We start from the raw sequence: 13,009 nt of genomic DNA on the forward strand, positions 1-13,009 counted from the left end.
TTAAAATGACTGTACATATATTGTATGATCTTTCTGTAATACCACATTTGAGGGACAGATGATGGAAGAGCCAGTATAATGATACCAAACCTCCTGCTTCCAGTACAAAAGAAAGCATAATGCATCAGTTCAACTGAGCCTTTCTTGGGGCCGCATCTTTCTTCTATCATTATCAAGGCAAGGTGATACACAAAGCCCAGCTGTCTCTATATAGAGGTGTGAGATAGTGTTTCTTATACACTGAAAGGGGTCATACTGAAGAGATGCAGGAATGGGTGGGTGTGAAGTTCTTTTTGGCATGTCTGGAATAATCATTCAGGGTAACATCCCTGCCTGGTAACGCTGAATGTTCACAGCACGCAAATAGGGAACTAGAAATGTAACTACTTGGTAAATCTACTGATTTCTCTTCTTTCCAACCACAAGAATTCTTGGTACTAGATCCAAAATCAGAAGGAGAAAATTGGGTTCAAGCAATATCACCATTGGCTCTAATTGGTCTTTGATATAATTTAGTTTCAATTTTTAGGATAACTTAAATTTGAAAGAAAAAGATGAGGCTCAAAAGTTAGTATTAGAAGTTACTTGTTTTATTCCATAAATTTAAAAAATAGAAAGAAAGAAAGAAAAAAGAAAGGAAGGAAGGAAGAAAGGAAGGAAGGAAGAAAGGAAGGAAGGAAGGAAGGAAGGAAGGAAGGAAGGAAGGAAGGAAGGAAGAAGAAAGTTGTCTTAGAATTGAACCTATGAGTCATATATTCTAACCAAAATGTCATGGCTTAACACCCAGAAAGCGAAATTTTAAAACTTATTTTTCTTTCAAATTAATCTATAGAAAAACCACAAGGACAAACTAGAGGCATGGCCACTAGCTACCTGAAGATCAGCCAATTATTCAGTCCACAAGTGTTTATGAATTGCCTGTTGGAAAAGTGAACTTTATGTCCAAAGAATCATCCCTTACCTCTTCTTCTTTGAGATGATGAGGACATCATTGAAGAGAAAGAAGTAGACCTGCTGTTTTGAAGTCCTTCTGGAGAAAAGCACAGTGTCTTCTACATAGGCAGTCAATTCACCCCTTTTGACCAGCCAGCGAGAGGAGGATACTAAAGGGAATGGCTAGGACAAAAATGAACAAGAACGTGAGGATGCAGGTCCCATCTTAGTGCCTTCAACAATATGAATGAAAACCAACATGAGAGTCAGAGACGAATGTTAAGATTATGAGAAGAATGTTCTTGGTAAGTATGAGCTTCACAAGTGTTTGAGGAAAGGGATTGTAATGACAACACTGTAATGAAATGTGGCTAGCACAGTCTGTCCTCTTAGAGGAGGAGGAAAACAAGGCACAAGCTATGAGGCATTTTGCAGTACAACCAAAAGTCACGTAGGAAATGTTAGAGTCCAGTAAAATATGACCCGACTATTGACCAATGATGGGAAATAAAGGAAAAAAGATAAGCTGTCTAATCCACCCTCGTGGTCACTCTAGCAAACAAATGCTAGTAATTCTTATAAGAAATGAAATTCTAATAAAAATGTGAACATCTAAAATCAGGCACACTGGAGAAAAAAGAAATAAATTAGTTAATAAAAGAATTGAAGCATAAAAGTTACAGCAGGGATTCTTGAGTTGCATAAACTCTTTTTTAATGTGGTAACTCAATATTATTGGATACCTTTGCAATTTTATGTATTCTACCTTACGCATTTAAAAACATAATTCTGAGAAGGGTTTCATAGGCTCCACCAGATTGCCAAAGGCATCCATGGCATAAAGCAGGGTAAGAACCACTGGATTAAAATGCCAATCTGCTGTTATTTTGTGTGCTAAAAAGACATATGCAATTCTTTTTACTAATGAACAATATAAAAGCATACATCCCATTTTCTTCTGCTTATGACATATTCATTTGTTTATGTTATTGGGAACTCCTGTTCTTAAAATTTAGTTGTAATTTTTCCCCATGGGGGCTCAGTCCTTTAATGCAGCATGCCCTCTCCCAGATTCAGAGACCAAACATTTTTTTCTTCCAGAATAAACCACTCTATTCATATAAGATAAGCCAGAGCCAGGGAATTACTTACTGATAATTCAAAAAAAACTGGAAAACTCTCAAACCACAGGAAAGTTCCAACCATTGAGAACTCATTTCTTAAAACATACAAAAGACACACTGCCAAAAGAAACTGATTGGAAGAAGAAGAGAAAAAAAACACCATAACAATTTTCTTTAAAGAAGCAAGAATCCTTATAGCTTAAAGCTTAGACCAACAAAATATGGATCATCTTAGAAACAAATGTCACTTTGCAAAGATGCTTGGTAGAGAAGGTTAAAGGGGCAGAAATGGTGGCCGAGGAGGGAACCTTAGAAGAATTGTTACTGTTTAACTTAGAAAAGAGAAAGTTAAGGGAAGGTTTGAAATGACAAAGTATATGAAAACTTTTGACAAGAGGGTAGCTAGTCTGTTATATTCTATCATTCATGAAGGACTGGATAAGAAGAGATTTGCACTGGATGTTAGAAAGAACTATGAGACTCTCAGGGAGATAAGCCACTGGGATTGGCTACCAAAGGTGTGTCTACCTCTCCTAAGTGACTTAGACATTTTTCTGTCTAAGGGCAAAGAGATGGATCAGATAATCTCAAGGTCTGCACTAGCTCATATACACCAAAGCCTAAGGCAGAACTCTTGGTTGAGTTTAGACCTGTTCAGAGCAGTAAATGACTAGAAGAACTCCATGATAGCTGTCTTATCTATAAGAGCATGCATCCCCAGCATGGTTTGGAGGGCAGACAAAATCAAAAACATCATTTAAAAAAATCTGAAATGATTCTCCATTTTTAAAAAAATGGGGAAAATAAGTTTCATCATTTCTCTACTATTACTTGGGAGGGGAATCTCTACTTGAATATAAATAACTTCCCTTAAAGTTTGCTAATGTAGAAATGAAATTTACTGCCCCAGATAATGAGAGGATAAGTCCAAGAGGAAAAAGAAAAAGATTTCATTAGCGAAAAGCCAAAACATAACTTTGATGTATAAAAAGGTGATGAATGAAAAACATTCATTAAATGTTTATTATTTGCCAAGCAATAAATAAACAGATAGATGGAGGGATATATAAGAGATTGGCACTAAAGCTGATCAGTCATGGCCAGGTACAACTGAGATAACAAAGTACTATGAGACAAAGATGAGAGAGAGAGAAAGAGAGAGAGACAGACAGAGACAGAGAGAGAGAGAGAGAGAGAGAGAGAGAGAGAGAGAGAGAGAGAGAGAGAGAGAGAGAGAGAGAGAGTTTTGAATAATTTATGAGAGATTATTCAGTCCAGTCCACTGATTTTGCAGTTGAGATAGAGGCCTTGGGAGTTGATGACTTACTACAGGTCACTTAAATAGTTTGACCACTTAACTAGTGTGACCAAAGAACTGTGTGAATTTAAATTGTATTAAATATGATTAAATAACTCCTTTTAGAATGAGGAAAGGGGTCTAGAGGTAACAACAGCTTTCTTCAGATGATTCTTTTGTTTCACACACTAAAGAAGTAATCTAGGCAGGAAATAATGTATTTTGTGGGAGAGTGAAACAAGGTGGGATGTTCAGCTGTAGCAAAGAAAGATCCGAAGTCTTCCTAAGCCTTAAAGTCATCTGTTGCTATTTAAATAGAGTCCAAACAATTACAACGCCTCCACTGAGAACCTTATACAAATGCCCTAAAGTGACACTGACCCAAAATGCAATTCATTTCATAGAATTAAGGAAAAGTATGGAAACCTTTCGGATCTGCCATTATCCTGTGATCCAGCTCTGGGTCCTGTGAAAGAAACTAATGGTATCTTAAGGTGAATTTAGGTTTTAGGGCAGAGGAAGGGATGAAAGGCTTACAGTTGACTGTTCTGAAAGGTAAAAGAGTAGGAAATGCTAGGTTTCAATATCCTTTCCTTTAAAAAAATACAATGTATCTGATAGATGATAAACAGTGTATAGGCACAAGTTAGGAAAGGTGCTTTGTTTTGTTTTGTTTTTATCTGAAACAAGCAAGAAGTTTTACTGGGAAATGTTTATTTAGAATTTTAAAAATCTAAGCATGACCCTGTTCCCCTGTGTGGTAAAGAACAATAAAAATGCACAGTAGGGATTAATGGAAAGATCAGTGGGAGGGGGGTCAGGTGACTACAGACTCCAGTCGCAGCACTGCCACTTATTAGCTGAGTACTCTTGGACCAGTCACTTTATTTTTCCTCTTTTTTCTCATCTATAAAATGAGGGGATGGATTAGATGATCTCAAAGGTTACTTTCAGTTCTAAAATTCCACCATTCTCAATTTTTTGGCCCCAAACTTGACGTTTTCCCTGCAAAAGATCTTTCTGGAAACACTCTCTTTTTTATCTATTTGCTGAGCAAGGATCCTGCTGCTGAGAGTCATTAGTCAGATGTCATCACATTTCTTACGTTATGACTGCCCAGATGATTTCTGGGTAATCATTTATAGTTCTTTCTCTGAAAAGTAAATTCTCCATTCTTCAAATGCTCTCAATATAAAAATCTCATTTCTGTTGCTTTCAGTTTCCACAGATTCTTCAGTGTTGCCAGTACTAAGAAAGAGCAAACCCCATTTTCCATCATTTACCATGCCGACTTATTAAGCTACGAATAGAAATGAGGGTACCTTTATTTTGAATTCCAGCTGGGAATTAATTGTGTACATCATTTCAGTCCGTTCCATTTTCCGTGCTCCTTCATTACACAGACGAACCAACTAAAGAAAAGAGGAAGAAATCAGTGGTTAAGTATTAACTGTATTAACCAAGAAGGCTCATTTTCTCTTTTATATACAAACTTCTTTTGGGAAATGCTCACATCATAGTCCTCCCATGAGACTCCTCCCTACAGAAGAACACAAACGTGTAATCTAATTAGATATGCTTATCAGGGATGTTTCTACTCATGACACAAAATTGAGACTTCCTAGATAAAAAATGGACTTATTCTGGACAAGAGAACTATTCTTTTTCTCCTTACCTCTCACCTCTACACATACACACGCACATACACACACACACACACACACACACACACAGAGCTTATTTCTAACATTTCTACTGCTGCTAGTACTGCTGCTTCTACTACTACTGTTCCTGATGCTGCTTCTATGGCTACTACTATTGCTGCTACTACTGCTGCACTGCTACTACACATGGAGTTTTGGGATGACTTTCTCTTTCTTTGTATTCCCAGGGATGCTAGTCCATCCCTCATTACACTTACAGAAATGGACACCCAAGCTCACAGTTTGAAGTAGTAGAACCACTGTTCAAAATTCGGATTGTCTGACTTCAAATTCAAAACTATTATATCATATTTTTTAGTGAGCGCTCCCTCCTCACATCTAAGATAATGAGGACAATTGTGACCAGCTACCAGATGATAACTAAAATGTGAATGTCAGACTGATTGGCCACAGGGTGGTATTCTGAGTTCAGCAATATATACAGATGGCTAGGATCTCAGGAAGACTTTTGCTTATTAGATCCTGGCAATTTGATGCCGTGGAACTGGGTGGGTGTGTGGGGAATCAAACATGATACTTGGGTCTATTTAAAAGGAACATGCAAGGGCCAGAAAGAAATTTGACCACTCCATACTAGGATTCATTGCCTACAAGATTGCTATATTTGGGAGTGTGTTTGGGGCTTGGGTGGCATATGCTTGACCCCATAGTGCGACCTTAGAATATACTTTTAGAATTGACCTCACAGCCACTCCAAACAAACAAATTAAGTAAGAAAAGAAAGCCAGTTCCCTTGCTGTAAAGTCCTACCAGTTATTGATCCAAGATGATATAGCAAAAGAGAACATTGTAACCTAATGAATCCATCAGACCAGACTCCAAATGAACTTTGCCTGTGTCCGAAGATCAAATGTGTGCTCATGATATGCAGAGAGATAAGTCACCACTGAGGGCATCTGATCTTAACTTGGACTTCAAACAATCCCCTTATCACCCTTCTTTTCCCTTTCTTTTTATATCTTCTCTTCTAAAATATGTGTTCCTGGAAGGCAGGAATTATCTTTCTTTTTCTAGTATTTGTATCCCTGGTGCTGAGCACATAGTAAGAGCCTAATAAATTCTTATTTCCTTCTTTTGTCCCTATGAAAGTGTCATACATCATACTTTTCAAAAAGGAGTATGAAGACATTGAAGAGATTTCAAGGAAGTGTGATTCTTTCCCCAGTACTTTTCTATCAAAGGAATGGCAGCTCCTTGAGGCCAAAGACTGTCTTTCTGTTTCTGTATCCCCAATGCACAGCATGGTGCCTGGCACTTAGTAGGTGCTTAATAAATGCTTTCTCGTTATTAAAACACGTGGGCTGGCAACCTTTGAAGAACATTGATAGCGAGTGGAACTGTTTAGCCTCCAGAATAAAACCATCACAGAGACTTCTCTTAATTGAAATGTTAAAAATCAACAATTGCATTCTTTTCTTCCACCATCATATGCTGCCTCTTGGCCCTGAAGAGCGGAATGAGGAGCACTGGATAGAAGTTTCAGAGAGGCAGATTTGTTCTTGACTTAGGGAAAGATGTCCTGATAATTACAGCTCTCTTAAAGAGAAAGGAGTTATTTGGGAGCCAGAGGGCTTCTCTTTCCCAGAGGTGAGATGCCCACTTTTGAGGAGGAAGTTCTAAAGAGAGGGTCCTAAGTCAGCTACAGGCTGGTCCTGATGACCTCTGAGATTGCTTTCAAATCTGTAAGCTACTCTCAGGCAAAAAAAAACCCCACTAGAATGTGGCTAATAGAGCAGTCAGAGGTCTCTGGAATTCCTCTAAAAGAACATGGAGAGCAAATGTCTGTCCTAACTGGTTTTGATGTTTATCTGACAGAAGACAGTCAGCCAGATCAACTGATCGATCTTGGTCCATCCAGCCTCACAAATCTGGAATCCTAATTTTCTGATGGAATGCTAAGATTTCTTAGAAGTTTCTCTTTTACCCTCCCACTTCAAGTCATTCCTAAAAAAAACAAAACAAAAACTACAGGATAAAACCTTTTAAAATTGATTTCTAATAGATATCAAAATAATCTTCATTTTTATTAAGCAGAGTATTTTGAGATGTTTGACAGGAAGACAACTGATTCAAATGCTCCAGATTTTTTTAGACTTTCTCTAATTTCTCCCTCAGTAAGTATGTCTTCTGACTTAAATAAATACCCAACTATGGACTCAAGTCAAGAGAACTGGCATTTGTATCATTTTTACTAGTACTTCCTTCTCCTCCCCAGAATGAACTTCTATTTAATTTGTCTATTTTTGTGTTTACTTATATGTGAATGTGCTATTTCCTCCAATAGAATATAAGTCCCTTGAGGGCAGGGGCAGCTCCATTTCTGTCTTTGGATCTTCTGCTCTTAGTGTAGTGCCTGGCGCACAGTAGGTGTTTATTAAATGTTTGTTGATCCTCTGATTGAAGGAATTGAGAGAAGGAAGGAGAAAAAGGGACATTTCCTAAGGACAAATAGCCAGGCTCCAGTGACCTCTCAGAAAGGGCTTAGGGCAGTAGCTAATTGTAAGAGCTAACAATCTATCACAGTTGGCTCTTTGTAGAGATTGCTAATCCTTGATTCATTGGATTCAGTGACCTGAATGGACTTTCTGAGATCAGCCCATGCAGGATTGGCATCTGTCCCTGAAATTACATAGGAAAGCATACTCGGCAATATTAATATTGACAATAATTAATAATAAAGTAAAAAATAATACTGATGATGCCAGTAGCTGATTTTAGGTCTATGAAGGAATTTATGTCCATTATTTCATGGCTGTCTCCCATGGCTGGAATATCCTTTTTCCTCCCCTCCACCTCTAGAATCCCTGGTTTTCTTCAAGATGGAGCTCAATCCCACCTTCTACAGGAGGCCTTTCCTAATCCCAGAAGCTACTAGTAACCCCCTATTCCCACAGTAACCTTCTATCTACTCTGCTTGTATCTCAGATTATTGTAATCTATACATACCGATATTATACACACATCTTTATGTACTTGTCTCCCCAAATAGAATGTAAGCTCCTTGAGAGCAAGGATTGCTTTATTTTGGCGAAATGATGAAGTATAAATGCTTAATAAATACTTATGTAGTGATGGTACCTCAGAGCAGTTCTGGGAGATTTGATAAAAAAGGAAAAAAGTAGTGGGCCCCTGAAAAGTTGCAAGCTATCACAACCACCACCAAATAACTGTACAAATGAGATCATATTTATAATGCACTTAGCACAGTGCCTGGCACCTAGTAGGTGTTGAATAAAGGCTTGTTCCCTTCCCTTCCTGCTAAAGTACTTGAACCATGGACCACCTGGTAAGGTTTCAGCATCCTACCTTGCTCACTTCTTTCAGAGCCCGTTTGCAAACTTCATACTTTGGCGAATCTTTAGGTGTTTTCTGACAGATGGTCTGGAATGAATTAGAAGTCAATAATGTTAATCGGTTTTAATACATTAAATAATTGCAGTGTTAATCCAGAGGAAGCCCTGATTGCCAAGCTCAGGATCTCCGCTCTTCACTTCGTGCTGCCTTTCTCTAGCAAAGCACCCTGGACTGTGCTGCATTTTTCCCCTTCTATAAATGTTGGATAGATTTTTTTTCCTTTTTTTCCAGCACCACTTTAAAAAAAATAAGTTTCCTTTTTTTAAATGAACAGAAACTGATTTTCTCTCCCTTCCCACCAATATTAAAAATAAAAACAAGACTTTTTAGCAAATATATGTAGTTAAGTAAAACAAATTTCTCTATTGGTCCTATCTGAATAAAAAAATGGTTTTCACTATGAATGGTGAATCCAACCCCTCTCTGGCAGTGAATCTAACCCCTTTCTTTCAGGATGATAGCATCATTCTCATTTCCCAGTGATTCTTCCTTACAATGGAATGTTGGAACAAACAAGGTTAGCCAAGCATGATGAATCAATATGGTGACCATGCCCATAAACCCATACTTTATTCTACACTTAGAGGAAGAAGTGATGTGGTAACGTTACTCTTGGGTTGTCAAGGCTGGGCCCTGTCTAATGCACTTGTCATGTGGATTACTGTGGATTATAGCTATCAGTATTTGAGTCTCATCACAGGGGCTGCAGTTTATCTCATCTTTTTGAATTCCTTCCCCCCCTTTGCCTCCAACCCCATCCCACTCTCTCAGCTCTGTACATAGGAGAGGCAGGATAAATATCCACTGATTCAAGTTGTCTTGAAAGGGTTGCAGTAAATATGAAAATGACATCCAAACAAAAAGCTACTCAGTATTTTGAATATTGTTAAGCATAGGATGGTGACAAAGGTAATAAAATAGATGAGAAGGAAAATTTGAAGAAAAAGCAAGTGAGATGGTGTTGGGCATATTTATACTGCACTCCATGACTTGCACTTGGGTTTCAAAGGGGGCTAGTTCAGGTCAAGAGGACTAGACCTCACGTACTTGTACATTTCCATCTTGTAAGAACAGATTGAAAGAAAAAATCCAACTCAAAACAAAAACCACTAATGTAATTAAATTGTTACAATTCTTTTTTTTTTTACCTTGTCTGGTGATTTTTGCTAAATTCCAAAACTAAATACAAGCAATATGAAAATGTCATGGGCAGATTGTGACTTCCCTAGGGTTTTATTTGTTTGTTCAGTTATTTTGTCATTGTCAGCCTTTTATGACTTCATGTACCATACTGCCCATGGGGCTTTCTTGGCAAAGACAGAAGGGTTTGCCATTTCCTTCTCCAGTGGATTAAAGCAAACAGAAGTTAAATGACTTGTCCAGCATTACACAGCTAGTGAGTGTCCAAGGCCAGATTTGAACTCAGGTCTTCCTGACTCCAGACCCAGTACTCTGTCCATTGAAACATGTAGCTGCCTTCCTAGTGTTGCCAGATTCCTAAATGAGGTCTCAGAATTAGACAGTAGCTGGACAGCAGGAATGAAATGAGCTGTCAAGTAAGAGAGGGAAGAGAGAAGTGACTTAATGATGTCAGACTCTCTCACCTGAGCTAAAAATTCGAATGGGAGGTTCCCAGGTTGTGTGAATTAGAGATGTACATTAAGGGCAAAAATCTGTTTTCTGATTGTTCCAATATGGTGCCTTTCCATGTAGTGATAGCATTTTCTGGACCACAATGCCATATCTTCTCAAAAAAGGCATTCCCCAAGACTGAGGTGTCTTTCAATAATTCTTGGATCAGAAATAACGAGATGAGATAGGGAGTAGAGAAAACATGGGCCAGATGTGTGCCCATTATCCTAGATTCACAGATGAGGATCCTGGATGAAAAAAACTTTCCAAAATACATAGGTCTCTCTGTCACTGCATAATTCTCACTAAAGACTGCTCTGGGCTCTTCTGAGGCAAGGGGAGAAACACAGACTAAGTATCATAGGTACAGCAGTCTTTTAATGTTTGGATAACCTTATGTCAATATTTTCTTTGTAACACTATGTATTTTATTTTATGCAATTAAAAAGATCATTCTGAGAAGGTTCTATCAGATTACCACCACTGGGGTCCATGGGACAAAAAAGGTTAAGAGTCCCCCAGTTTAAGAAGTCCTTCTGACCATCCTTTTTCTTATCTGCCCTAGATGGATGACTTCTCTGGTCCTCTCTCACTTGTAAACTCCAAGAGACCATGATTTTAATGCTGATTCAGTCACTCCAAATAAACATGGGATTAAAGAGCAAAAGTTCTGCTTTATCTTGGGAAACACATTCAGTAAAAATTATTGATGAAAAAGAAAGATGAAAAAAAAAAAAACACATGCCAGTAAGATCTTTGAAAGTAGAGATTTTTCCTTTCTTTGTTCTGGTATCTCTAATGCCCATACGAGGTACTTAGCAAGTACTTAATAAAAGCTTACTGATGGCTTCACTGATATTATTCAGAAGTATGATATTAAGAAAAAGGTAAACAGATATAAATTTGTCATCCAACAGGATTCTAGAAAATGAAACTACTAACTATTACATGTCAACAGAAAACCATTTTGTGAGAGTCCAAAATCAATATTTAGAATCAATCTATTCTGTGTAAAGTACATGTTTTGTTTTCATGGAATCTTGGAGTCGGTGGAGACTTCATGGGTCATTAGTCTAATCCAGCCTGGATCTGTGTCCTCCTCTGACATTCTGGACAAGTGCTTATCTAGCCTTGTTTGGGAAACCTTCAACTCTAAGAAGCAAGTTGTGTCCTGAGGCATTTCCATTCCATTTTTGCATAGACATAATTATTCGAATATTAGATAGAGACCTCTTCAGACCCTTGAAGATATGGATTCAAGTTCTGCCTTTAACACACACACACACACACACACACACACACACACACACTCACACACACTATATCCTAGTTCAGTCATTTAAACCTTCAATAGTCTAGGCAACTCCCAAGACTGAGAACCAGCTTCAGTTGAGGATCATTCCTCATGTAGAAATTTCTAATTCTAAAGAAGTCTCAAGTTGATTCCTATTTCCCAGCTTTTTTCCTTACATTAAGCCCAGATGTACCTTTTTTCCAATTCTTACCTACAACACTGCCTTTCAAAGACTTCAAAGATTTCATCTCCAACTTTACTTTTATGATTCATTTCTTTTTTGGAAGAAATCTTGACTAAATAGAAATCGGGCATTTATAAACGTCCACAGTGCTTGGCACCACGTTTCACACATAATGGTGACTCAACAAATTTTCCTTGGATGCATGTCAGGGCTGATGGTCCATGGGAAAATAGGGTTCATTTTAGAGCCAACTCTGGTGGAACAGATACATTGCCTAAAGCAAGGAATATCTCTACTTCAGTATTTTCTATAAAATTCTGTGTGCCAGGTCTTGAACTTTAAAAAGTGAATGTGCCCTAAATGATGTTTGCTTACTGTGGGAATTTGCCATCAAGATGAATTATGAAGAGCAATAAATTATTTCACTTGGGAAAACAAGAATAATTAACAAGAAGGAAACCAGCTTCCACCTCTGATCAGGTCTGGACCAGCCTTCCCTCTCCTTACTTGTTCTACCCATTTTGCTGACAACCTCTGACCCAATAAGGCAAGCCAATGCTTATCAATCCCCTGGTCCATTCTCCTACTTTCATGAAATTATATTCTTTTCTTCATCCAAAAGGCAGTTTTTTACTCAGCTTTTTCAAAGCAGTGTCCTAAGAAAGGAATGGTATTTATTCCATCTTTGCTTCTGATTTTTCACATTTGTTTATCAATTGTTTAACATTTTAGTACCTAATGCCTATTTTTCTACATTTGAGGAATAATCAGTTATTTTGTACATTATCTCCTCAGTACCAGAACCCCTAGTTCTGGCAACCCCTAGTTGAAGCAGAGAATATTTGAACTGGACAAGTCCTTGAAGACAATCTAAGTCATTCCTCTGTTTTTACTGATGAGGAAACTAAGGCTCAAAAAAGTGACTCAATCAAGGAATGCAGGAGAACCAGAGCTCAAACCCAAGTGTATGACTCCAAGGTTGCTGCCCTTTTTACTTCACAGAATACATGATACGTTATACGTAAGAGACCCTTGAGTGTTTCTTGGATATAGTTGAATGAATGAATTGGAAGTCCCCAGAGGGAACTCTGATTCCATATATTTGTCATATTAGTCAGTATGAGTCTCTGAGAAGAGAAGACTAGGAGGAGCAGGCAGAGTTAGTTATAGTTATAGATAGCTGTCTTCAAGTATTTGAAGGGCTGTAATATAAAGGAAAGAGTAGACCTATTCCATCTGGTACCAGAGGATAGAAACAAGAACAAGGGATTGAAATGGCAAAGAGGTCAGCTGAGGCTCCATGTCAGAAACAACTTCCTCATACTTTGAGTAGTCCTCAAATGGAATGGGCTGCCTATGAGGGTGGTGGGCTACTTCCCATGGAGCTCTTCAAGTAGAGGATGGATGATCAGGTGTCAGGAATGTTAGAGTGCAGATGCCTTTCCTGGATGGGTTAGATGAGATGGC

General features: G+C 38.1%; 1 protein-coding gene across 2 annotated transcripts in view; it reads right to left on the reverse strand.

Moving 5' to 3' along the window:
* Window positions 1–13,009, reverse strand: part of ARHGEF26 (Rho guanine nucleotide exchange factor 26) — a 131,639-nt gene that overhangs the window by 35,735 nt on the left and 82,895 nt on the right. For both annotated transcript variants that reach the window (XM_072618679.1, XM_072618680.1), the window contains 3 exons: window positions 8,385–8,459; window positions 4,677–4,766; window positions 962–1,116 (listed from right to left, as the gene is read on the reverse strand). In XM_072618679.1, the coding sequence (XP_072474780.1) occupies window positions 962–1,116; window positions 4,677–4,766; window positions 8,385–8,459 (320 nt within the window). The remainder of the gene's footprint in view (window positions 1–961; window positions 1,117–4,676; window positions 4,767–8,384; window positions 8,460–13,009) is intronic.

The sequence above is a fragment of the Notamacropus eugenii genome, chromosome 6 (assembly GCF_028372415.1).
Source record: "Notamacropus eugenii isolate mMacEug1 chromosome 6, mMacEug1.pri_v2, whole genome shotgun sequence".
Taxonomy (NCBI): Eukaryota; Metazoa; Chordata; class Mammalia; order Diprotodontia; family Macropodidae; genus Notamacropus; species Notamacropus eugenii.